This window comes from Aspergillus niger (assembly GCF_000002855.4).
Source record: "Aspergillus niger supercontig An18".
NCBI lineage: Eukaryota > Fungi > Ascomycota > Eurotiomycetes > Eurotiales > Aspergillaceae > Aspergillus > Aspergillus niger.
In genome coordinates, this window is record NT_166533.1 from 1120082 (window position 1) to 1144343 (window position 24262).

At 50.2% G+C, this 24262-nt stretch overlaps 13 protein-coding genes and 1 non-coding gene across 14 annotated transcripts; 5 read left to right on the forward strand and 9 right to left on the reverse strand.

The window, feature by feature from the left end:
- Positions 1 to 139: 139 nt before the first annotated feature.
- On the reverse strand, positions 140 to 3833 carry An18g04800 (uncharacterized protein; the record flags this gene model as incomplete). Its single annotated transcript, XM_059745794.1, has 4 exons — positions 140 to 1663; positions 1743 to 2566; positions 2733 to 2907; positions 2961 to 3833. The coding sequence occupies 4 exons, from the start codon at positions 3831 to 3833 to the stop codon at positions 140 to 142; spliced, it is 3396 nt and encodes a 1131-aa protein (XP_059602954.1).
- A 608-nt stretch (positions 3834 to 4441) lies between these two features.
- An18g04810 (uncharacterized protein) lies at positions 4442 to 5883 on the forward strand (the record flags this gene model as incomplete). Its single annotated transcript, XM_001398902.1, has 4 exons — positions 4442 to 4705; positions 4760 to 5126; positions 5191 to 5390; positions 5443 to 5883. The coding sequence occupies 4 exons, from the start codon at positions 4442 to 4444 to the stop codon at positions 5881 to 5883; spliced, it is 1272 nt and encodes a 423-aa protein (XP_001398939.1).
- Positions 5884 to 7659: 1776 nt separating this feature from the next.
- On the forward strand, positions 7660 to 8142 carry An18g04820 (hypothetical protein; the record flags this gene model as incomplete). The annotated part of the gene is made up of 1 exon (XM_059745795.1): positions 7660 to 8142. One exon carries the CDS (start codon positions 7660 to 7662, stop codon positions 8140 to 8142), a length of 483 nt encoding a protein of 160 aa, XP_059602955.1.
- Positions 8143 to 10401: 2259 nt separating this feature from the next.
- Positions 10402 to 11309, forward strand: An18g04830 (uncharacterized protein; the record flags this gene model as incomplete). Its single annotated transcript, XM_059745796.1, has 4 exons — positions 10402 to 10574; positions 10864 to 10931; positions 11101 to 11179; positions 11261 to 11309. The coding sequence occupies 4 exons, from the start codon at positions 10402 to 10404 to the stop codon at positions 11307 to 11309; spliced, it is 369 nt and encodes a 122-aa protein (XP_059602956.1).
- Positions 11310 to 11653: 344 nt separating this feature from the next.
- Positions 11654 to 13222, reverse strand: An18g04840 (uncharacterized protein; the record flags this gene model as incomplete). Its single annotated transcript, XM_003188927.2, has 4 exons — positions 11654 to 12762; positions 12819 to 12957; positions 13020 to 13149; positions 13218 to 13222. The coding sequence occupies 4 exons, from the start codon at positions 13220 to 13222 to the stop codon at positions 11654 to 11656; spliced, it is 1383 nt and encodes a 460-aa protein (XP_003188975.1).
- A 1835-nt stretch (positions 13223 to 15057) lies between these two features.
- On the reverse strand, positions 15058 to 15660 carry An18g04850 (uncharacterized protein; the record flags this gene model as incomplete). Its single annotated transcript, XM_001398906.1, has 4 exons — positions 15058 to 15093; positions 15167 to 15261; positions 15366 to 15575; positions 15648 to 15660. The coding sequence occupies 4 exons, from the start codon at positions 15658 to 15660 to the stop codon at positions 15058 to 15060; spliced, it is 354 nt and encodes a 117-aa protein (XP_001398943.1).
- Positions 15661 to 15772: 112 nt separating this feature from the next.
- Positions 15773 to 16246, reverse strand: An18g04860 (hypothetical protein; the record flags this gene model as incomplete). Its single annotated transcript, XM_059745797.1, has 3 exons — positions 15773 to 15856; positions 15940 to 16058; positions 16198 to 16246. 3 exons carry the CDS (start codon positions 16244 to 16246, stop codon positions 15773 to 15775), a joined length of 252 nt encoding a protein of 83 aa, XP_059602957.1.
- An 89-nt stretch (positions 16247 to 16335) lies between these two features.
- An18g04870 (uncharacterized protein) lies at positions 16336 to 17005 on the forward strand (the record flags this gene model as incomplete). The annotated part of the gene is made up of 3 exons (XM_059745798.1): positions 16336 to 16359; positions 16404 to 16581; positions 16680 to 17005. The coding sequence occupies 3 exons, from the start codon at positions 16336 to 16338 to the stop codon at positions 17003 to 17005; spliced, it is 528 nt and encodes a 175-aa protein (XP_059602958.1).
- A 305-nt stretch (positions 17006 to 17310) lies between these two features.
- On the reverse strand, positions 17311 to 18237 carry An18g04880 (uncharacterized protein; the record flags this gene model as incomplete). The annotated part of the gene is made up of 2 exons (XM_001398909.3): positions 17311 to 17954; positions 18024 to 18237. The coding sequence occupies 2 exons, from the start codon at positions 18235 to 18237 to the stop codon at positions 17311 to 17313; spliced, it is 858 nt and encodes a 285-aa protein (XP_001398946.3).
- An 860-nt stretch (positions 18238 to 19097) lies between these two features.
- tRNA-Asp (GTC) lies at positions 19098 to 19187 on the reverse strand. The gene has a single exon. It is a non-coding gene; the product is annotated as a tRNA-Asp (tRNA).
- Positions 19188 to 19369: 182 nt separating this feature from the next.
- An18g04900 (hypothetical protein) lies at positions 19370 to 19931 on the reverse strand (the record flags this gene model as incomplete). Its single annotated transcript, XM_059745799.1, has 3 exons — positions 19370 to 19513; positions 19579 to 19668; positions 19842 to 19931. The coding sequence occupies 3 exons, from the start codon at positions 19929 to 19931 to the stop codon at positions 19370 to 19372; spliced, it is 324 nt and encodes a 107-aa protein (XP_059602959.1).
- Positions 19932 to 20171: 240 nt separating this feature from the next.
- On the reverse strand, positions 20172 to 22069 carry An18g04910 (uncharacterized protein; the record flags this gene model as incomplete). Its single annotated transcript, XM_001398911.3, has 6 exons — positions 20172 to 20334; positions 20384 to 20659; positions 20724 to 20829; positions 20891 to 21776; positions 21857 to 21922; positions 22040 to 22069. The coding sequence occupies 6 exons, from the start codon at positions 22067 to 22069 to the stop codon at positions 20172 to 20174; spliced, it is 1527 nt and encodes a 508-aa protein (XP_001398948.3).
- Positions 22070 to 22356: 287 nt separating this feature from the next.
- On the forward strand, positions 22357 to 23681 carry An18g04920 (hypothetical protein; the record flags this gene model as incomplete). Its single annotated transcript, XM_059745800.1, has 5 exons — positions 22357 to 22453; positions 22537 to 22843; positions 22920 to 23027; positions 23245 to 23365; positions 23445 to 23681. The coding sequence occupies 5 exons, from the start codon at positions 22357 to 22359 to the stop codon at positions 23679 to 23681; spliced, it is 870 nt and encodes a 289-aa protein (XP_059602960.1).
- A 155-nt stretch (positions 23682 to 23836) lies between these two features.
- An18g04930 (uncharacterized protein) lies at positions 23837 to 24105 on the reverse strand (the record flags this gene model as incomplete). Its single annotated transcript, XM_059745801.1, has 2 exons — positions 23837 to 23923; positions 24001 to 24105. 2 exons carry the CDS (start codon positions 24103 to 24105, stop codon positions 23837 to 23839), a joined length of 192 nt encoding a protein of 63 aa, XP_059602961.1.
- Positions 24106 to 24262: the final 157 nt, after the last annotated feature.

Here is a 24262-nt window from a genome sequence, read left to right on the forward strand (position 1 = left end):
GAATATGTGATTGGGGAAGTAATGATAGATCGATTGGTTGATGATGATGATGATGCTATTCAGCTGGTTGAAATCAGATCATATATAATACATACACTACACTACATAAATCCTTGAACCACCAAAGGAAAAGAGGGGATTATACAGTCCCAACTGGCCTCTCCACCACCCCCATAATCCCATCCACGACACTCTGTCTGGCCCCCTCACTGGAGACAGTCTTCCCCGCCAAATAATTCATCCACACCAACCGACTGATCCTCTCATCCTTCACCCGTCCCAGATACCGGTCCGGCACTCCATCCTTCCCACTACCACCACCTTGTACCAACACATCCAACTGTCCCTTCGCCCCTCTCGCCAATACCAACACCTGTCCCTTGGGCACACTCTTCCTCTGCCCACCTCCAAACAGGCCCTTAAACTCCCCCATCGCCTGTCCAAACTCCTCCCCTTCAAACTCTCCCCCACTCTCCTTATTATACTTCTGCGCCCTACCCGTAATCCCCCTCACCCACCCATCCCTCAGATGCAAGAAATCCGTATTCCTCGTCGGCACGACCCGGAACGCCGTCCTCAACCCATCCTTCCTCAGCAACATATCCCACGCCTGCTCCCCCTTCTCCGCATCCAACAACAACTCCCTCAACTTATCCCTCTCCATCGACACCAACGACGTCGCCGCCGTAGCTCCCACCTCATTATCAATCACCGACTCCGTCCCCTTTCCAGGCGGATGCACCGCCGTGCGCACAAGTCGCGATTGCAGCTCCGCCAAATCCTCCTTCGCAACATACAACCCCACCACATACACCTGGAAATTGAGGAATGAGACAGTGCGAATCCCCAACCCTAGAAGATGATATTCCTCCCCTTCTCCTTCCCCAGTACCAGTACCACTCTGCGTCGGCAAATCCGTCGCAGACGCAGGAGGATTCTCACTCTCCAACCACTTCGGCAGATGAATCACCGCCGGGAAATGTGGGATCGTGCTCGTTCCTGTCTCCACTTGGTCGGTTGTGCCGTCGGCGGCTTTGATGTGCGTTAGGGTGGGTTTCGTCGGGAAGCCTGTGCTTGGGCCGTCGAGTTTGGTCGCACTGCTGTTGCTGCTGGTGGCGTTTTCGATGTCAATGCCCTCGGTGGTACTGGTGGGGGTTGCTTGTTCCAGCCCGAACACGTCCGCTTTGATCACCCCGTACATCCCGATTGCGCATACGATCATCCCCGTCGCGGAGATGTACATCGAGCGTTTGCTCCGCGCGAGGTCCTGCTCGCGGCTGCGGATGGGCCGGGCGTTGCGGAGGGGGTTGCTGCTGGCGGTAGTGGTGCTGCTGGCAGTGGTGCTGGAGCGGAGGGTGCGGGTTGTGCTGTAGAGGCGGGTTTTGGGGGGGTTGGTGGATGCGTGGAGATGTTGGGCGCAGGTGCGCCATTGAGCGCGGGCGGCGCGGAGGGAAGGGGGTATCGGTGGCATTTTGTGTGTCGTGTTGGGTTGGGTTGGGTTGGATTGAAGATGGATGTAAAGTCTAGTCTGGAGTAGTATGGGGATGCGGTGGAAGTGAGCGGATCGGATGATTAGGAGCACGTGATTAGAACTGCCCTGATTGGACGGTTGATCTAGTACAGGATTTGGGGGTGAAATGGGAGGCGAAGTCATGCTATTTTGCTACTTTGTTCTCTTGGTAGTGATAGTCACGTCTGATCTGCTACTGCACCTCCACCTTGTACGTTCCTCCTCCGCTGACCGTCACGGTCGCCGTCGAGTTGGCATACTGCACTCCCCGGCTGATCTCCGTCCCGTCGATCTTGATAGATGGCTTCGCGGCACTGACGAACGGCAGCGTGAGGTTCCCCTGTGTCCCGTGCGGAACTGTAAAGTCGAGCGTGTACCCCTTGTCTGTCTTTGACCATCCAGCCTGAAACTTTCCAAGCGACGTCGTGAATCCACCTTCGGCGGACTGCAGATCGACAAACTGCGGGGCAATGCGCCAGGTCGCCCCCAGTGGAGATGTGACACTGATCCCCACGATGTAGTTCGTCAGCGCCGACGTCGGTCCTGAAGACCAACCGTGCGAGTGTGACACATATGCCGTGTCATAGTAGTACCCGCGGTCAGAGCGGTAGCCGAACGTGCCGTTCTGTAGATAGCCTTCGATGACTGTGCTCTGTGTGCCGTTCGCATTGTTGTAGTACCATCCCCAGCTGCGGCGGATTAGCTCCAGTGCTCGTTGTGGCTGCCCCACGGTCAGATGGCCCTGGATCTCGAACGATGAGATGAACGGCGAGATGTTCTCTGGCAGTTCGGGTGCCACGGCTCCAATTGGGGTCCAGTTGTCCGTTAGTCTTTCAGAAATGCTGGCGGCCCGGTCCGCATCCACGACCCCGAAGAGCAGGGCCATGCTGTTCGCGTCTTGAGGGTGCAGGGTGGTGTCGGTGGCGTTGTCTTTGAATGCGCCGTACGAGTCATCCCAGCAGTATTCGTTAATGGCTTGACGCAGCTTCTCCGCCCGGCTGGTCCAGGTGCTGGACAGGTCGCCTGAATCTCCAGCCCAGGTGGCGAGCTCCGCGCCTGTGTTGAGGGTGTGATACAAACTGAGATCATTAGATGGGGATAAATGCAAGGGTAGGAATGACCTACATCATCTGCGCCTCGGAGTTGTTGTATCCTTGCTGCCATCTGGCCCAGTCGCGAGTACCCGTGACATTCAGCAAGCCGCTGGGATAAGTCACCTTACCGTAGATGTAGTCCATGGCCTTCTGATATCCCTCCCAGTTTCGCTCGAGGAAGTCGCTGTCATTGGTAAAAAGCATGTAGTTGTAGGTCCCCACCATTGTCCACATGTGGTATGTATCCGAGTCTTTCTGGCTCAGCGGTGGGCCAGACTCGTCGAATGCACCTGTCGAGTTGTTCTGCATAGCGTTAGTATCCGAGCAATAGTACTGTCGTTTTGAAGTGATCTTACCTGCGTGTCATACATAACCTGCAGCGCATTCTTGACACTGTCCAAGTCGCCCAAACTCACAAACGCGGAAGGGACAGCAATCCCCATGTCACCCGGCCACACTGCACGGTCACGCTTCGCTCCGTCGACAATGATCGTATCGCCAGGTCCAAGGGTGCAATTATTCGCCCAGCCTACGGCCATCGCTGGGATCTGCCGTCCCGTGTCGGTCGGCACCTCGTTCGTCTGCAGAGTGTAGGCACCAGTGTACCAGATCTTGTTGAGCAAATCGTCATTGGAATGGAAGTACCCCTGGTAGGCCTTCAAATTGGACCAGGTAGGCTGAAAGCCGATCTCCAAGTTCACATCCTCGATTTGGATGGTGGAGTTGTCGCTGGTGATCAAGAAAAGAGTCAGATAACGAAATCCACCACGCAAGCTCTTATCCGGCATCACATAGTAGTGACTTCCGGCCTCGGTGAAGTTGCCGTAGAGCGCACCATCAGGGCCTTTGAAGCCTCCATTCGACGAATCCGACCACTCGCCAATCCAGTTCTTCGCTTCGGTAAATGCCACTCCTAGTGCACCACTGCCTGTGGAGCTGAAATTTACGGAGACAATGCCGCCAACTTCTTTTCCGAAGTCATAGACCACCAATGAACCGTTTCCATGAAGCGCAAATGGGGAATACTCTTCCGTCTTATCCGGCTGCGTAATGAGAAAAAGCTTCTCAGGGTTAACGGTTCTCGAGGACGGCGCGAAAATGTTTTTCTCCCATGGCCCGGAGAAAGCGCTTTCGGTCGGACCAGAACAAGTGGTGTTGCGCCAACAGCTTTGAGCAACTGAGAGAGGGAGCAGAGCGAGCACGCCCGGCAAGAGCTTGTGCCAGCGCATGGTTGCTGTTTTGTCTGTTCCGCAGACTGCAGCACCCATTACCACACAGAGCAATATCCATCTCCATCCGACACACAGGCCCATATAAACATCTCAGCTCGAGATAATGTTCCCCCGGGTTTTTGCCCAGAAAGCGAAGAGGGGTCGCTAGCTTCGAGGAGTTAATATCGCTGGCCGGCTCGTGCGGGACGGATCGATTGGCTTGAGGGACACTCTGGGGTAAATTAGTCAGGTCAGTCTCGGCTGAATGGCAGGATGAATCAATCAAATATAAGCGAACAAGCAAGCTTTCTCACACGTTCAGGGGTGCGGTGTTGGTTGGCTGCGCAGCAGTAGGCTAGTAGGTATGCCGGCGTCATTGGTGGAATTTCCTACAGAGAGCCCGTCGATCGTGCATGAAGGCGTCACTCAAACGCCAGTGCATGGAGTCCTCCCCGGGTTTTCTCCGCACAGGGAAACTGGCGATATTACTTGGATTTGTAGTTCGGTAGAAGTAGCACCGAAGTCTGGTCTGACCGTCTATCACCTCTAGTGGAAGCCCCGGTCAGCGTTCATTAAAGGAACTCAATGCTCCCAGGCACTTACTTCGCGCATCACCCGCATTCACAATGCAACTAAGAGCTTCGGTTTTGCTCTCTTTCCTGGGGCTGGCCTCCGTTGGCCATGCAGGTAATGTGGAAAACAACCACAATGTCTGCACCGTCCGAGCAAACGGGGGACACCAAGATGACGTCCCCAATATTATGGCGGCGTTCAAAGAGTGTGGCAATGGAGGTACCATTATTTTCCCCGAAGACCAATCGTACTGGATTGCGACGAGACTGCATCCCACATTGAAGGACGTCGCAATCGAATGGCGGGGGAAGTGGACAGTAAGACTCCCTCACTATCCATCTCGTGACTTGTGAAACGCTGATTCGGTCCAGTTTTCCGACAACCTCACCTACTGGCGTAACAACTCCTACCCCATTGCGTTCCAGAACCATCATGCCGGCTTCATTATTAGCGGCGACAACATCACCATCAATGGCTATGGCACCGGCGGCATTGATGGCAATGGCAATACTTGGTACACAGCCGAGAAGGGCGACACGCAGCCGGGGCGTCCGATGCCATTTGTCTTTTGGAACGTGTCTGAGGTTATTGTTGACAGTTTCTACGTCAAGGATCCGCCCCTCTGGAGTGTCAACATCATGAACGGGACTAACATGCGTTTCAACAATATCTACTGCAACGCCACGGCTGTAGATGCCCCCTGGGGCGATAACTGGGTGCAGAATACGGATGGTTTCGGTATGATTCTTTTTGTCCGCGCTCTAGTGGAATGGGTTAGGTTCTGACTAGCACTCGTATCCAGATACCATGGACGCTACCAACATCCAGCTCACCAACTTCGTCTACCAAGGCGGAGATGACTGCATCGCTATCAAGCCCCGCTCCTACAACATCGACATCCAGAATGTTACCTGCCGTGGAGGCAACGGCATTGCCATTGGCAGCTTGGGTCAATATTTGGAAGATAGCAGTGTTGCTAACATTCGCGTGGACAAGGTCAATGTACGTGATTGTTTCCCGGCCACCATCGCCATTAGTATTAACCGTAATCCAGATCATCCGCTACAACGAAGACATGCACAACAGCGCCTACCTCAAGACCTGGGTCGGAGCTCTCGTCCCCCAAAGTTCCTACGAAAGCGCCGGCGTACCTCGTGGCGATGGCTGGGGCAGCATCCGTAACGTCCTATTTTCAAACTTCAATGTACAAGGCGCAAGCGCTGGCCCTTCCATCAGTCAGGACAGTGGAGACAACGGTTCCTATGCGGGTACAAGCAAGATGTCTATTTCAAATGTTGCGTTTGTCAATTTCACGGGATGGGTGGATACTGAGAAGTCTGTGGTCTCGACGGTCTCCTGCTCAGAGGTACATCCGTGCTACAATATCGACTATGACAATGTGGTGTTGTATCCAGGGAAGAATGCCACAACAGCTGGGACAGGGTCTTGTAAATATACAGCTGATGGAGGAGTGCATGGGTTGAGTGGGTGTTGATTTGTGGATCGCTAAGGAAGCGATTTGGTTGATATGTGTATATATGACTGCAAGTAAGAAGGATCAATGGGTGACAGTAATACTCTAGAAAACCGAGGTAAATCTCAGCAATATTTCAGAACCCTAGCATAGATAGTCACGACGTACTGCGTGAAGAGGGACAAACAAGCAGCTAGCAAAGCAAACCCCCAAAGCTTGATAACATTCGCAAGGCTTGCACTAGCATCTAAGTTCAGACACAACCTAATGCAACTTTCCTCGCTTGGCTGCAATGTCAATCATCGTCGTGACATTTGCCTGGATTGATCAACGGCGGATCCCTGTCAATCATTCCAATCCTTGGGTCACTCACGGCACTTGCCGCAAGGTAACGAACCACAAGGAAGGTGGCTCTGGTAGATTTCGACAGATGAGTTTCACCCATGGAAATTCCCCATCCTTGACGGTGGGTTGTTCCGAAGGAAGTGCTGCCATTGAGATGACTTCCCAACCGTCCTGGTGGACTACACTTTGCCAAGATGGGATGGAGGGGTCATTGTACGACCTTCATTTAGGCATCAGTCTGGCCGTGATGAATAACTCGCAAGATAGGACAGGTGAAGCACATCTGCCTGGTGCGAGTGACAGTTGCGTACGTCACTGGGTAGGACAGGCCTCATTCCCAGCCGATTGAAGGTGATTCAATCGCCGTTCGGGTTTCTGAACATGATGCCTGCACTGTCTCCTTTCACACTCGGCATCTTCCGAGTGACTGGGGACCCAGAACGGCGACCTTTTCGGGTATAAATAGCTGCCCATCTCTCCTCCTTCTTCTTCCACTTCCTCTCCCCTCTCAGTGTGCTATCTCCCGCTTTAGTATGTTCCACAATGCCCTTTCATCATATATTTTGAGAGTTCATCCCTTTTTCTATCATGGTGCTCATCTTTTCTTCTAATATATATACTCCTACTTCTTATATATAGAAATGCATCGGCTACATCGAAGTCGACGCTATGATAACCATCGACCGTCTTCATCAAACCCTATAATGAATCACGGGTGGGGGAACACCTTTATCGACGAGGTCAATGATCTCTGTCAAGAAATCAGCAATCGGAAGAATGATGAGTTTCAATGCCAAGAGAAACACCGTGGCTAAAGCTGCCCGGCTTTGAATCACTCATGACAGTTCCGATGCATGACACCAAAGAGCCGGCATGCATAGCCAAATCATCTACCAGAACAATATAATCTACTTCATGAATATGAAAACCTTTTGTATATACGCAATTCAAGAATTGGGCTTTTCAACGAGGGACTCAGTGGCCGTCGGAGATATCAAAAATCATCTCTTGCAAGTCAATGTAGGTTCATACCAGCCCACAAATTGCTAATGCACTGGACTCTGACCATTGTTTGCACTAGGCATCACTCATGTCAGTACAATGTCTTAAACCAAGACCTTGTCCCAAGGACTTGCCAGTTCATTGCATTGTTCAAGATGCCATGGCGCGATGAACTCAGATGCAGAGCTCGTCAGTTCTTACGTCCGATATCTTAGCTCGCAGAAGCAATATACTACAACGCTTGGAGCACACGCACCGAAATGCCCTAAGCATCTACACAACGCATGTGTATATAAAGATCCTAAGCAGGGCTTCAGATGGTCAGGTGCATGCACATGCACGCATTCGAGCATGCTAGAGTAGCATCGACCCCATTGCGACCCTAAACAGGGTCCCAGTACCAGCAAGGCGCGGACGAGGAAAGCACTTTTCATTGAAAGAAACCGAGCAATGTACAGTGTCGATCTTCATCTCATCCCCAGCAAGGACGAGTCAACGACCGCGGACGAATCTACGACCTCCGATGAGTCGACCGAGGATGGGTTGACCGATGGTGGGTTGATCGCCGATAGTGAAAGTGAAGATGACCATGCCCTTGCCTCAACCAGCGAGGCGAGCCCGGTGGACAACCAAGATGACTGCACTTGGGAGTACAATTTCTCAGAAAATGCTTTCCACCCTCTTAGGAAGCAGGGCACGAGAATGGAGAGCTCAGATGCAAGAGCCAAGCGGCTGGCTGCTGTCGAGAGACAACGGCTCTATCACAAAAAGTGGAGGGCCAGAATGTCAACGGAACAAGTGCAGCGCTTCCACGTAAGAAAACAGGAATACCAGCGGAATAGGCGCAAGAACAACCCTGGGATTGATAAGAGACTAAATGAAGCACGCTCTGAAGAGAATAAAAGGAATGTGCGCGATCGCAGAGCTGCCTAACAGCGGAAGCGAAGAGCTAAAGCAAAGCAATCCTTGCCAGAAAAGAAGCCGGTGTCCGCGGACAATGTTCGAAGAAATGCTCGACGAAAGAGCAGAGAGCAGCGGATCCGGACTTCAGGGAGAAGTCGATGAGATACCAGCGCATCTCAAGGGCAATAAAGAAGCTTGTAGACGCCAGGGTGAGAAAGTCGGATGACGAGATCAAACAGGCAATGCTTTGTTTAGCGATTGCCGAGGTCGAATACCACGAAATGAATGAGCGGCTGGGCATAGTCAGCACATATCCGCCATTTAAGGAGGAAATCGATCTGGTCATGAGGCATCGGGAGGATAAAGTCCAGCAAGAGCTCAGGAAGGAAGAAAGAGGCATTTGTCTACAGCCTCTGCACGTCGGTTCTTGGTACCTGAGGTCATTAGTTTGCTCGTTTCATTCCCACAACCATATATTTCCACGTCCAGTTAGGTTAACTGTTTCTATGAATATCTTGACTCATGACCATACCGAAAGGAGACTTAAGTATTTCTGGTCATGATCGTGTGTACAAGCTCTGATATAAATTGTTGACAGCTATTGTCATATTTCCATTCACCAGGCTTTTATACCAACGTATAGATAATAGTGGGTTTGAGTGGTTCAATGACCGACTATATAGGTTGAGAAATAGGGATATATTGGCTACAAATTTAGTTGCTGTTTGGGTGGCAAGTGTGCTAATTGCAGTCTTCTGACAAGATAGTAGATCTAGTAGATGTACTTGTGGACCTGGTCTATGCTGGGAGTATGAGCTGTGAAGTGTTTTCCACAAGCTGAATATTCAATCATCTCGGAAAAAGTGCTTGTGATACCTGATCCATTATTGTTGCAGTGTGAGGCTGTGAAGGATGTCATCAGGTGTATATTATAACAGTTAATATATGAACACGCGACCTTGTGAAGCTTGAGTTTCATACTTCATGGGGTCTGTCTTACCCTTCAGAAACTAATACTTAGTTGGCCATAAGTTTCATTACATTTTGTCGGGCTATTTACTGTCTGCAGAATATAAAGTAAACTTCAAAATTTACAGAAACCACTGCTAGAGCTATATGTATATAGATATATACTGATTTTACAAAGTTTTTTTCTATTCTAGATAGGCTGTGGTGGTATTATACGCAGATTCAACACGGCCAGGGTGCTCTTGCTGCGTCGCCAACGGCCAGAAGGAGAGAGATCGCTCACCCCTCGCACCCGCTAGCAATTCTATCTAACTATTACATATCTGGAGAGGTCAGGCATGGGTACGCCGTTAGGCATTTGATTTGCAGTTTTGACAGTGATGGTAGCTTACGTAGAGGCTTGATGAATGAAGGCTGGAGATGGAGATAGGGAGGATATGGGTTTAATGGGGAGGGCTGGTTCCCATTGCTTTCAGAGGAGAGGGGTTGTGAACCAGTCTTGTACACTCAATTCCCTCGTCATCATCTGCATCACATTAGGATTATCCGATACGTCCTTTCTTTTCCTGTAATTCAAGATTAAACCCGACAGCCAGCTGTCGATGGTTCCGGAATACTCCGCATCATCCCACAAATGGCTTTGAAGTGGGTAAGCTCAGCGTACTAGGGCTGAATTATACAAAGTGCAAGGGTGGATTCGTCAAGATCCACGAGTAGGATGCTGCATCTGGGGTGGGAAGAACGAGGAGTCGCAGAGAGGAAACCTTAATGCATGGCTTTCAATCACCACCGTTCTGACTCGAAGTAAGACACTACCTCCAAGCCCGAGAACCACGCTCAGCAGTGTATCGCATTACAATTGGAGGATATAGTATGAGAAAACATGAATATGCATCTTTTACGTCCAGTGCTACCTCCGCCTCTGCCTTTGATGGTTGATGACCTTCGAGAGTGTGTGGATGTTGTGGTTAAACGACATGATATTGCTCGAGGGATATGGGGACTGAAATGATTCTATTCGATATCTTAGATTCTTAGTGCGCTTCTTATATTTACTTTTGAGGCCGCTATTCTGTTACACCTTTCATATTAGATGTGGTTAACAATCTCCCATGTCAGTGTCATGCCGTATGCTTTAAATAGCGACTTTAGCTATCGCTTCAATCAACTTAATCCTTACTTCAAATCCTATCTTAGACGACAGCCCTGGATGCTGAATCATAATGTTCACCAGATCGACACTCGCTTCTTGAGACGCGGGCCTCAGGTTCATTCTTCGATGGCTGAAAACTAAAGATTTCTAACCACCCGCTGACGACAATGGTCTTCACCCGATCGCAATGTCACCCAGAGCTGATAGCCAAGGTGGCCGAGAATAGCATTTCCGGATACATCATCCCTATCCTATCTGCGTTGTTTCCTCTAAATTACCCGTATTCTGTCGTAGTCCCTACATCCTTACAAAGGGATATTGTTCTTCCAGAAAGCCGGCAGTGTGACACTACTTAAATAACTAGGCTATCAAAAAGGGGATCCCTACGTAAACAAGCTATCTGGAATATTATCTACTACCTCTCACCATGATAAAATTAGTTTATGGCTACCACCAAAAAGCTATCAGTAGTACTACAGACTTAGTTTATCATAAAGAAGCGCCAATCTAAATCCACCGTAGGCGCCTAGGAGCCACTATGACAGACGAACAGTGACCCAACTGTTAGTGGTTTTGTTAGTTACATTCCTACATCTTCATCCATAAGCATGTCTTGTTTTGCCGGCCAGCTTCAACTCAGGACTGGTCACGGCAACAGTCAAGATCACACAGTATATAAGCAGACTACGTGAGTCAGGTACGGGTAGCGACTACACTTGTCCCTTACCATACCCATCGATGAAGGAAACAAGTAACATAATAATGGCTAGCTCGAGGCTTCGTTCAGATGGATTAATTAATTCATATCGTAGTAAATGGATTCTATTAAGAAACCCGACAATGTTTAAGGTGATGATGAAATGGAGTTGAACTGGTTGCGTTGGGCTACATACTTGGATGGCATGTCGGAGATGGTGATTTAGCGATTTGGATGATGGCCCCAGGGTGTGTACTCGTAGGGTAGTCGTGGCATCATAAGGCTATTACTTTGTAGATGATCTAAAAATCATCGGTAGGTTGGAGCAGAAAGTTCGTAATACACCTACGGAAGACTCAGCATGAGCCCAAGTTGTAGATGGGCATCTCAAACATGTCGTGTTGATTACTGTAACCAACAGCATTGCTAAGTCTGTCAAGTGTGGAGGACGTCGAGAGAGAAGCAGTCTGGTTGGTTGATGGTCCGCTTAGTCAGCCGCCGTTGGACGCTTACTAAGATTTTGATATAGAACTACTTCCGGCTTCATGTCGCCGAAAAAGGAGATCTCTACAAGTTTGCCTACAATGCGAGCCAATTGAACGAAACGAGTCGTAATTCAAGTCCTGTAGGATCAACTACATAAACTCAAAGTCTAATTCCGTAATTCCATTGTTTTGTTTGATCATCAAAGGTTCATCATGCCATTTTCACCCTGCACCAGCTTATTTCTTACCGGCCTTCTGGGCGGCCTTGGTAACCTTACCGGAACCACCCTCCTTCTTCTCAACAGCCTTGATAACACCGACAGCAACAGTCTGGCGCATATCGCGGACAGCGAAACGACCAAGAGGGGGGTAGTCAGTGAAAGCCTCAACACACATGGGCTTGGAGGGAATCATCTTGACGATGGCAGCGTCACCGGACTTGATGAACTTGGGGGAAGATTCAACAGACTTTCCGGTACGGCGGTCAATCTTCTCAAGGAGCTCAGCGAACTTGCAAGCAATGTGAGCAGTGTGGCAGTCCAGGACGGGAGCGTAACCAGCGCCGACCTGACCGGGGTGGTTGAGGACGATGACCTGGGCGGTGAAGCTCTCACAGCCAAGAGGGGGGTCGTTCTTGGAGTCACCGGCAACGTTACCACGGCGAACCTCCTTGACGGAAACGTTCTTGACGTTGAAACCAACGTTGTCACCGGGGACACCCTCCTTGAGCTGCTGGTGGTGCATCTCAACGGACTTGACTTCAGTGGTGACGTTGGCGGGAGCGAAGGTCACGACCATACCAGGGGCAATGATACCGGTCTCGACACGACCGACGGGAACAGTTCCAATACCGGAGATCTTGTAGACATCCTGGAGGGGAAGACGGAGGGGCTTGTTGGAGGGACGGACGGGGGGCTCGATGGCGTCGATGGCCTCGAGGAGGGTCTTACCGGTGACCTTGCCGGCCTTGGTCTCCTTCTCCCAACCCTTGTACCAGGGGCAGTTGGGGGAGGGCTCGAGCATGTTGTCACCGTTGAAACCGGAGATGGGGACGAAAGGAACACCCTTGGGGTTGTAGCCGACCTTCTTGATGAAGTTGGAGGTCTCCTTAACGATTTCGTTGTAACGGTCCTCGGACCACTTGCAGGTGTCCATCTTGTTGAGGGCAACAATGAGCTGACGGACACCGAGGGTGAAAGCAAGCAGAGCGTGCTCACGAGTCTGGCCATCCTTGGAGATACCAGCCTCGAACTCACCAGTACCGGAGGCAATGATGAGGATAGCGCAGTCAGCCTGGGAGGTACCAGTGATCATGTTCTTGATGAAGTCACGGTGACCGGGGGCGTCTATCGTGTACGTTAGTATGTTGATTTGATCGAGAGAACTCTGTAATAGTACTTACCAATGACGGTGACCTCATACTTGCCAGTCTGGAACTTCCAGAGGGCAATGTCGATGGTGATACCACGCTCACGCTCGGACTTGAGCTTGTCAAGAACCCAAGCGTACTTGAAGGAACCCTTACCGAGCTCAGCGGCTTCCTGTAGGATGTTGTTAGCACCATGTCTTGATGTTCTTCTTTCAGATGTATAATCCTCCTTACCTTCTCGAACTTCTCGATGGTACGCTGGTCGATACCACCGCACTTGTAGATCAGGTGACCAGTGGTGGTGGACTTGCCGGAATCGACGTGGCCGATAACGACGATGTTGATGTGAGTCTTGTCCTCCTTACTGTTGTAGAAGATACCCGTTAGCCCATGTCCTTCCTTTGTCAGATGATGATCGTTGTCTTAACTCACCCCATGATGACGGTTGTGAATGAACTCGAAGTTCTTTTTTGGAATTAGATAGAAAAAGTCTGTAGAAAAATTGCTCAGATACTACGGCCAGAACGCGTAGAGGTGCTGAGCAAAGAAGTCAGTTAGAGAGAGGATGAATCAAGAAAGAAGGAGAGAAGAGTGAGAAGGAAGAGAGAGGGGGGGAAGATATACGTACTGAAGCGGACGAGGGAGGAAAGGGAAAGGAAAAATTTGTGGGAGGGGGAGGAGGGGAAATACTTATATGGAGGGGTCAAGCGAGAAGGCGACTAAGCGGGCGGGCTTCAACCCTTGGCTTTGACTTGAAATCATTGGACATGGAGGGGTAATGCCCCCACCGCGCAGGTGCGGGACCAACGCAGAATCTTCACGGCGGAGCCTTTTCCAGACTCAACTGGACACGCTTGCAGCCCAGCAACGCAGCGCGATCAGCCTGTCCTTTCCTCGCCTTTCCTTGGTTCCTCGCCCTCGGAGCGCCGAACTACGACCCCACCTTGACCACTCTTTCATCGAAAATTTTTCATCTCGGTCCCCTCCCTCTGGCCCTCCTGTCTATCTAATTCACCTAGCTCTATCCGTTGGTAAATTGTGGATTATTGGACTGAAATCCTGGGCATCAACGCAGCGGTGGGTTGATGATGGCCTGGCCTGTTGGTCATGTTTGCAACCGAACCCCGCGGCAGGCGGCTGTTGTTATTTGTCCGCTCTCAGGCTGCTGTGGCACGGCCGAGTGGCGCCCGCCCGGTCCACTTTTTGGTGGAAATCCCTGTGAGGTCAACGACCAACGTAGCAAACTAGATAGCAGCACAGCAGCATAGCAATGTTGGTATTTACTCGGGGCTTGTACTCGCTATCATGGGATGATGCTCAATAATATCCCAAATTCTACTAGCGATTCACACTAAAAGATGTGGACACCCGACAATCTCAAACATCATCGCTTTTTGATAGTGGGATGGCTGGTGCGGCAAAACATGTGAGGGAAAATCTTTTTTTCTTGCCCACGTCTTTTTTTGCCATCAACACTGCCCCTCACTCAGTGTCTTGACCTGACAGTACGGTTAGGTATCTAGCCTTTCTCTTTTCTCTCATTTTTGTCTTTTTTCTTTTCCCACCCTTGACCAACCCCTTCCTCTTTGGGACCCCGACAGTGGTTATTAGAGGATAAGAGAAGAGAGGAGAAAAAAAAATGACTCAAGATTTGGTACCGTACCAGAAACAACACACACAAAGGATCCTTCCTACAAAGTACTATACTCCTACTAACTTGGTAGCTTACCTGGATCTGGCCAATCCCAATCGGGCCATTATTTGCCGTTGCCAGGTTACCATGAATAGTTAGTACGTAGAGTATGTTCGCGGCGGCAAATTTTGTAGGAGGGGGGGGATAGGAACCGAAAAAAATTAATCAAAAAATAATTAAGTACTAAAAAAAAAAAAAAAAAAAAATCATAAATTGGATCAACGAGGCGGGAAGAAAATTTCTTCTTTTGCGCTTAATCTGACATACTTTTCTTAGCTCCCTCAATAGGGAGTAGGCGTGTAGTTTAACCACTCTTGTATAGTAGTGCTATGGATTGGTGTCATCATCCATTGAGGGGTATCTCTAGTAATTTAGATGCAAATCATCGCAAATGGGAACAATCACAATCGCAGGGGGCCCAGATCATCGTCCTAATCATACACCGTAGCACCAGCCTTCCTTTTTCGTGTCCCCTTCTACCCTTCGCGTTCATCCTCTACGTTATCCCCCGCCCCTCTATTATTTGAACAACACACATTGTTCTCCAGGGATTTCCAAAACTCTAATAATGGAGTAGCTTCAGTTCTCTCTCCATCGGGCACCACACGTGGTACACTGTCAACCGCAATCAGCAAAGCATGTCAGGCCAGATGCATGAGAACCGCATAAGCCGCTGGTGCGCACCCACCTTTAGGAATGTGGTCATCGGCTCGTCTGCACTCCGAATCTGCAGCTGGAAAAAGTATGCGCGGTCGCCATTACAGTCTTCTGCGGGGCATTGAGCTGCGGGTAGGAGAAAAGGAAGAGAAAGCACAACATTAGCCCCAAGCCCCCAAGTTTATTCCAACAACCGTAGGGAAGAGTGCCCCTCAAAGTTCGTAACTTACTGGCCATGCTATCCGCATTTGCGAATTCTTCCTTTCCTCCAAAGACATCCTCCACTTCTTTTTGTTTCATAGGTGTCTTCTCAAACCAGCTCTGGTCGAGGGCATATTGGTATGGGCATGTACGGCACTCGAATCGATTAACGCCTAGGGGATGCCTTGTGGTCGGCTCCGCACGAGAAATCGTGAGCGCATTGCTGCAATTAGGGCAGACTGGGGAGTAGAAAGGTGACAGTTAGCCAAAAAAAAGTACTGTAGATGTAGGGACTGCAGGAGAACACTAACAGGTCAACGGCATCGTGAATATTGCTTGTTTGCTCCTGGAGTGAAAGTCTTCAAATAAACAAGGGATCAATCAATCAGTCAGTCTGTAGCACAATTCTCGCATAGCATAGCCTTCATAAAGGCGGTTACGGGACTGGTGCAGCTGCCACTGTCCGGCGCAAGTAAGGGTCGCAGCGATCTGGACGATAATCGCCGGCTAGCTGCTGAGGCTCTTATCGACCGGCGATTTCGTTGGCGGAGAGATTCACCGCCGCCGATTGGACGCGGGGCTTCCTGGCCCGGCCGGAGTAACCTCCCTTCCGAGTGGCCGTCCGCGGCGGGAGTCATGCATCCATTCCACTGTACTGTATGCTCGGCCGCGGGGAACAACAATAGGAGACAATATCCTACTGGTAGTACTTTCAAACGCAGCTGCAAGGATTTTATATCGATTAAAGCTTTCGGTGTTTTACTCAACATCCAGGGCTACTGCTTTACTACTCTGAAACACTACGTCGATTGTTTCAGTTGCTTTGAGGCATTGCTGATCCCCAGTCCTCGTTTCCGACACCGCCTCCTTTACCACCTTCGCGGCTAACCCGGCCCCATACTTGCGGCATTTGTTTGACCCCTCCGCAACCACTTTGACTATTCAAGATACAGCTACTCGTCATACTCTGTACCTTCCATTTCTCAAGAACAACCAAACATGGCTGACGAAGTGAGTGCTGCGGTACCCCACCCCCGTAGCGTTGCTAACAAGCATTGCTTGCATAGGGCGCTTCCCCCCGTGAACTAGTCGTAGAGGCTTGCCGTCGCGATCAGCCTCATTTGATAGAGAGTGTCCTGGAGGGCATGGAAGGGAAGTCGAATGAAGAAGTGGCCGAGTTTTTCAACAGTGTGACGGATTCGATGGGGAACCATGCTCTTCACATATGTGCTACGTACGGTAGCTGTAAGTTGAACCCATCCCCCTCATTGAGACCATAGTCCTATCACCTTGGCATAAGCGTTGCCTTATAAACATGCTAATCCAATGCCATTGTATTGCAGACGACGTCATGGACGCCCTCTTCGATATTCAGTACTTCGAATGCGACCCCCTCACCCGTCTGGACAAAGATACCCCGCTGCATACCGCCGTGCGCTATGCGAACGAGAAAGACGCCGAACTAGGCGAGGCAATGATCAAGATGATGTGCGAAGCCGGTTGCGATCCGCGTGTCAGGAACAAGCATGGTCAGAAGCCGGCTGAGCTCGTCTACAATAACCAGGAGATCAAGTCCACGCTACAGCAAGCAGAGTACATCATGGCGGAGGGGCTAAGGGAGGATGCGGACAATGGATCGGTTCACGACAGCGCCAGTGACAGCGAATAGACGTCAACAACTGTATATAGCGACTTTTTTTCGATCATAGATATACCACTGATGATTACTTTGTTCCTGTATTCGAAGCATAGATGGCTGTTCAGATGCATGCGGCAAGTCCGCGGGTCTAATACGAATCCTTGTTTAAACCACCAGTGGTGTTTTGGGCCGGTACCACATATGATTTTCTTCCATACCAGGTGAGCAATCTATACAAATCAGGAGCCATAATCAACGGGTATCATTCAGACAGTGTATAGCTAGCAACAAGACAACAAACGGCAAGTCGTCACATAAGAAAAAAAGCATGGTGGTTAATCATCACTCTCCTCTTCCTCACTCTCCTCTTCAGGCTCAGATTCAGGCAGCTGCCTATTAACCCGACGTCTAGGCTGCTCCCGCCTCTGCCTCTGCCTCCCGCCCTCTTCCTCCTCCCCATCACTACCACCACCCTCAGCCTGCTCTTCCTGGGCACGCGGTTCCGGCTGCTTAAGCCCGAGACTCCGCGCCAGCCGGATCTCAAACTCGTCATCCCTCTCACTGTCATCAGACCGTCCATAGACCTCCCGAACCAACCTCGCAACCCCCTTAGTCCCCACTTCGATCTTCCCCCTCGGGCCAAGAATATACTCAATCACCTCCTCCCCACCATCCACATCGCGATTGCGCACCAGATACCCCTCCTTACACAACCGCTGCAAGAACCGATCCGTCCGATCAATAGGCGTCCACGCATCCGTATTAGTCCGCTTAAGATACCTCTCCAGCTTCTGCTCGTGAATCGTGCCCCCATTAAGCACAATCACCGCAATAATAAAACTATACAGCCCTGTATATGTACTCTCCATCGGCGCTTTACTAGGCAGCAAAATCTCAGGCTTCCGGTACTTTGTCGGCAACGTAGTCGTCACTATCCAGGACTTGTTCGTAGATGACGGCTTTTCGACTTTTTGCGCAGCTGTTCATCCAAATCCACCTGTTAGCCAATACACCACAGACACGATCCAAAATCTCGGTAAGAACTTACCTCTCCTCTGCTGCACCGTAACCTTCTCCTTAACCGGCAACTCCATCATCTCCATCCCAAATTTCTCCTGCAGCACGCGCTGCGCCTCCTCGAACACCGTCTTGAACTGCCTCGTCCCCTGCTCCCCCAACACCTTGACACTGATATCCGACCGTCGGATCGGCAGCCGCGAGAACTCGCTCGCTAGCGCTAATCGCACCATCTTCTTCACCATCACGTCTGTGCTACTAGGCGCCCGGGTATCGTACGCATCATCGTCTCCAGCATCATCATCGTCTTCGCTTTCTGTCGCTTGGCGCGCCGCTACTCGGCGTCGTTGCGTCTCGGGCGTAGGGAGGTCATCTTCACTGGGGGAGTCGGGGACCTTTGCAGTTCATTGTTAGATTTATGTATGTGTTTGGTGTAGAGCTGTATGGGTAGCATACCGCGCGGCGTTTACGGCCAGGTGCCATTTCTTCGGTTCTTCCTCCTTCCTTTCTCTCTTTCCGGGTGGGGGATGTGAGGGATGTAGCTGTAAGCAGTTGCTAATTTGGCAGTCTACATCGCAATGAGCGTCTTGTCTTGTCTTGTCTGTCTGTAGGGCCAAATAAGGTTGTATCGATTGTTGCCGAGGGTTTCCTTTGTTCGGTGGAACGCGCGCGCGACCAGATTTGGGTGGGGCGCGCGGGCGTGATTTATCCTATTCGGGTAGGCTTACTTGGCGGGTACGATAAGGATTCGATACTACATACTAAGTTAGTACACGCTGGGCAGCAATTAATGTTCTTTCAATGAGTTCGTTGGCTAGTACTTTGTAAAGGTTGTTTACGGTGTGTCTTGGTATGTTGTTTGATGTGTACAAATAACTCCAGCCACAGAGCAGTAGTACCCAGTTTGGAGGGTTTCAATGTACGGATCTCTTTGTTCTACGAGGCCTTAGCGCAATCAATTATATATCACTTTTGTAGTGGTACCATGGACGAGCTAGTGGCAGATATGCCAAATACGAATGTGAAAGAAATATGCTGCGCCCAGTACTGAGCGGCAGAGAGTGGTAATGGATTACAAAAAAATGAAGATGGAAGAAAAAAATACCTCCCCGACTGGGAGTCGAACCCAGGTCTCCCGCGCTTGTTCCCGAAAGGGATTGACAAGCGGAAATCATGACCGTTAGACCATCGAGGATTTGATATGTTAGGTTGACTATCTTTGACATTATGTTTGGGGCTATCATTTGTAGGTACATGTTGCATTTGGATGAAGTTTCGCTGGCTTTGTTTGTGGTTCTGGAGTAATCGTCTGGGGGGGTGTTGGTTATGGTGCTTGAGTGGCCTGATTCACACTAAGTTTGTGTACTAATTTGATTTTCAAGCTGCCCGCTGAGTGGTTAGGTTGTTGATGCTGGGGGAACGGCTTGATTCGTTTATTCGGGCCAGGGCCATTATATATTCACATCTACATACGGCGCTATCACCGTAATGCCGGTTTGCTGCAGCATCGACACTCCAACGCTGATACTAGTACACCCCTATGATAAAGTAATGTTGACTCACTGGTAATACTAAGATCGCCGAACAGGGATGCCACGAGAAAGGATGTAATCGATAAACCACAATGTTAGAGCTACCACCACATACCCAGACAGAGACTCAGCATCGCCGAGGACCTGCTATTCTACCTTACAAACACCGGCCTACATCATAATAGGAGGGTTAGTATTCTTGTCTTCCGGCCTCTAAAGTCCACAAAGATGGCAGATTTTCTACTATATTCTATGCTTGTATTGCTCGGATTAGCTCCGGCGGGATGCTAATTCAACTGGGTCAATGCACCAATCACGGTCACTATATTTCCGCGCAGCCCTAACTCGAGGTATCTGGCCGCATCAACGGCCAAGAACTTCTTCAATACCCCCCAACAGAGTGGCATACTCGGGGGTGAACACATCCAATGAAAGAAGCCCACAAGAATCAAAAAGAAAGAGAAACCCTAGTTATGTCCCATTACCAACATAGCGCCAAAATATGTTTGAAGCACCGTCGAAGCTACCGAAATCGTGACAGTATTGTCGAAGAAGACACGAAAAGCCGAGAATAAAAAGCAAACTTTTATCGCTCAATGCAATAATTCAGACTCACTCTAGTACCTCGAGGCTGCCTCTTTCAAAACCTAGATTTTAGCCTGCCATCGCCATCGGTAATTAAGGCACGACCACCGCGCCATGGAGAACATGCCCATTGCGATGACCAGAACGGCACCGAGAAAGGCCACCATGGCCTGCTTTCCGACCGTCTCAATCATCTCACCACCAATCGGGATACTAATCAAAGTGCTGTTATATGTTAGTAACATGCACTCTTACAACAGTTCGGGCGGCATACGCAAAGCTGACGGTCAGATAGCAGACCCCGAATCTACCCCCCACCTCGCTGGCTTTGGAAATTTGCCCGATGCAAGCTGGCGCAAGACTAATGAAGGAACCGGATGCGAAGCCGTACACGCAGCTGAAAATATAGAGGCCCGCCAGTTTGTTTCCGAACGGTAGCCAAATGACAAAGACGGCCACGGCACCTAGACCGAGCAGTCCTATCTGCGTGTTGATTCGGCCATACTTGTCTGCGACGCCGCCGGCGACAAGGCGACCGATGGTAGAGAACCTAAAACATTGTGATCAGATTTGGACCGGATTATTCAAAGCCATGAGATCATGTCGGCCCTTACACGTTCAAGATTGACAGAAGTATGATGCTGGTGGTAGTGCCAAATCCCTGCATTACAACGTAAGTCGGGTAGAGACCCAGGCAGCCAAAGACTTCCAGCTCCATGACTACAGATCATTAGCAGACTGGCATTACTCTACCAGACACTCAGCAGTATCTTCGACTTACTGAATGTTCCCATGGTCAACCAAGTAAACCTGGCGTCCTGAAAGGCACGCACGTTGATGCTCGGCTTACTCTGGCTTCTTGGTAGACGAGAACGAACAAAAGCAATTCCAATCGCACACATGGTCCCCACAATCAATGCAAGCAGCCGCATGGTCCACTTATACCCAAGGTCCTTAAGCCCTGCTCGGAGGACCCAGGGAAACGCCACTCCCCCAACTCCCGCTCCGGCCATTGCCGTGCCCATGGCCAAGCCAACTCGGCGATCGAACCAATGAGGGACAGCAGAAATGGCGGCTGTGCTCAGTAGAGCGGCGCCCATGCCAGTGAGTACGCCAAAGGTTAGGATAAATTGCCAGTAGAGGTGGCATTCGGCCATTAGTAGCAGACCCGCGACGTAGCAGGCCGTCCCAGCAATAAGGATACCCGTAGGACCGTACCTGTCGAACATCGGACCAATTTGGGCACCCAAGCCCAGGCCACAGAAGACAAATAGACCTGGGATCCAGCCGATGACACTACTGGTGTAGTCCGAGAGTTGGTTGCTGGCGAAATAACTCTGTAGGACACCAGTAGAGTTCATCATGCCGTAACTGCTCATCAGTAGGAAAAATGATCCCAAAACGACAAACCATGACCGGGTCCCACCATCTGGAAAGACATCGTCGGGGACAGAATCACGGATGTGAAAGGTGTTTGTGGAGAGCTGGGCCGGCGGTTCAACGATGTCGAATGATCGGGGTCTTCCATAGCTGGCAATGGAATGCGCGGTGCTGAGGTCAGACGGGCCTTGCAAGTCTGTTGAGCGCCAGGGCTGCTCGGCGATCGAGGTGGCCGACTTTTGCTCGATGGCCATATTGATAGTGTTGTCTGCTGGCTCTGAGAGCATCTGTGCACGGAAGAGGCCAAAGAAGCGGGGTGCTAGAGATATAGTAGGTCAGGCATACGGCGGGGGCCAGATTGGGTTACGGGCCTGGGCTGAAGGATCATCGGCGGGTTAGTCCTATCGGGCCTCTCAGCGAGCTCCTCGTTCAACTTCGGCTCGGTTTCCGAACGCGGTATCACATTTCATGACTCAGTGACCTGCAACCAAAAACATGCCGTCGGTGAAAATTGAGTGTTCCCTCATTAATCCGCAGTGTTAACTCGAACGACAGCATCTTCGGCATCATGCTCGGGCATTGCACAAATGGTAGAAAGTTCATGGTACGGCCGTATAGGTGTTCAATCGACAATTCCAACCCGAAAAAGGCTGTAAATGTATGAAGATCGGAGGAAGACGTTGTTAGAAGGACGTTTGCAGTGGACTGTGTAAAGGAGGGAGTACCTTGCTTCGTATCTCGTATTGTCAGTAAAACAGTCTGGTTTGCTTTATGGATAGCTTATCTCCCCCTTGTCGATCCCTCCCAGAATGTAACAAGTCATGCAAAATTCTGGGCTCAACGGATTGTATCTCCATCAAAGAAAAGATGCGAATTGCGAACTCACAAGCGTTGATTGCGCAATTTGCATGGATGTTGACCAGTACGAATGAGCCCGTCGATGAAGATCCCGGCTTTGGATCCCGTGATATATCGAAACCTGACTTGACAAATACGCATTGCTGAGTAGCGCCACCGATTCTATTGTGCTGTTGACTGTGTCTCTAGAAGAGGATTGCACGGTGGTGTGGACGGAGACAGTCAATGAGGGACACACAGAAGCCGGGAGCGAGGATCCCCGGCCTTCTAATCCGGTATTTTGCCCTGGGGCACGTGCTCGACGTACTAGTCGGTTGGCCATTCTGCCTTCACATCACAATCCACTTAACTTGATTTCGGAGCCATTGGACAAGAAAATTGTGGGTGTCAAAACTGACCGTATCCGGGATGGACAGGAAAAGACCTCAAGAGCATCTGTCAGCCTCGTTTCGCTCCGGTTACAAGTGCGTCGAGCCCCAAAAGACGAGGCCAGTAGGTTCAATCGACGTACCAAGTCAACAGTGATCTCATGGCAGTTGTTGAGTCAAAGGGGGAATCCTGTAGTGACACAGACAAGCCACGGCGGATTCAAAACTCAAACATGCAGACGCCCGAAAAGCTTCTCTTGACGACCATGACCCGCCCGTTGAGGAGCTTGTTGGGCAAGCGGCTACTAACATGTCACGAACAATGCTACAGATGCTTTCCAGTACTATTCGAAATACATCACTTTATCCTTGGCGCTTCTTTCGGCATCGTTTCGGTGATTCATTACGTACACGCCCCTTACGGGTTTCTGGAATAAAAGAGACCGTGAAGGAGGGCCATCAATCTATTCAATTTAATCTTGGGAAATATTTTGATATTTCAGTCGTAGCCAGATTCAATATGATCCAGCGATGGCCATGTAGTAGAGGAGCGAACCCTATCCATGTGTGTATTCGCTGTCGGTAAAGGCCAGAGTAGAAACCCGTCCAGCAAGCCCGATACCACTAAAGAACACTGGGAGGCCAAAAAGGTGCTTCGATAGAAGGCCACGCCAGCAAGATGTGCAACATGAAGCCAGAGTTCGTTGACGGCTCCTGCGTGTACTGAAGGTCAGAGGGTCACGGACCACCGAAGTGTTGGTATATCGATCCGACCTCTCGTCAAGAGGGTGGATTCCATACATACAAGATATCTGGTTCTACGAGCCAAAGCGCATTAAATGGAAGTCAAATTGGAAAGATGACTCCAACGCTGCAGCGGCGCCAGCATCTACGAAGCATATCGCGGAGATGCCTGCTCAGCACGCTAGTGACTTTAAAGATATGGCGGACAGTCATTCGGACTGACCCACGACCGTGGACAACTAACTGTCCGGTCTAACCTTAGATCACGAAGAGAGTGAGGCGGCGTCTGATGACCCAAATGCGGTGTCAGACGATCATAAAAATTCGGAAACAACTTCCGCCTATCCGTCTTCTCTACATACACGAGCTGGCTGGTGCTATCTCAAATCTCCACAGAATCGATCGCACGCATCAGGAGCAACAATGCACTGAAAAGGGTAACAGGGCACTACAGTAATGCCAGGCTCGATCAGAGATTAGCAACTGCCCCGTTATAGCGTCAGGACAGCCAACATTAGAAAACTACAACTCTCTTGAGAACCGTTCCAGATGGGATTGTTGATAGAGGAGGAACAGGATATGTTTTCTCGAGAAGTGTCGTTATCCAGAGCGTGTTGTGGGGTACAAAATTGACTCGCTTCGCCATCACTTGTTTGATAACTTTTCTTTATCTCGTTCTTTTCTTTTCCAAATTCGATGTAAAGGACCATGGTCCAACAGAACCATGGTCTGCGAGTTTCGTCTGTATCACGTTTTTACTGACTGTGGAGTTAGTTCTCGATGTTTACCTGAGATTTTCAGAG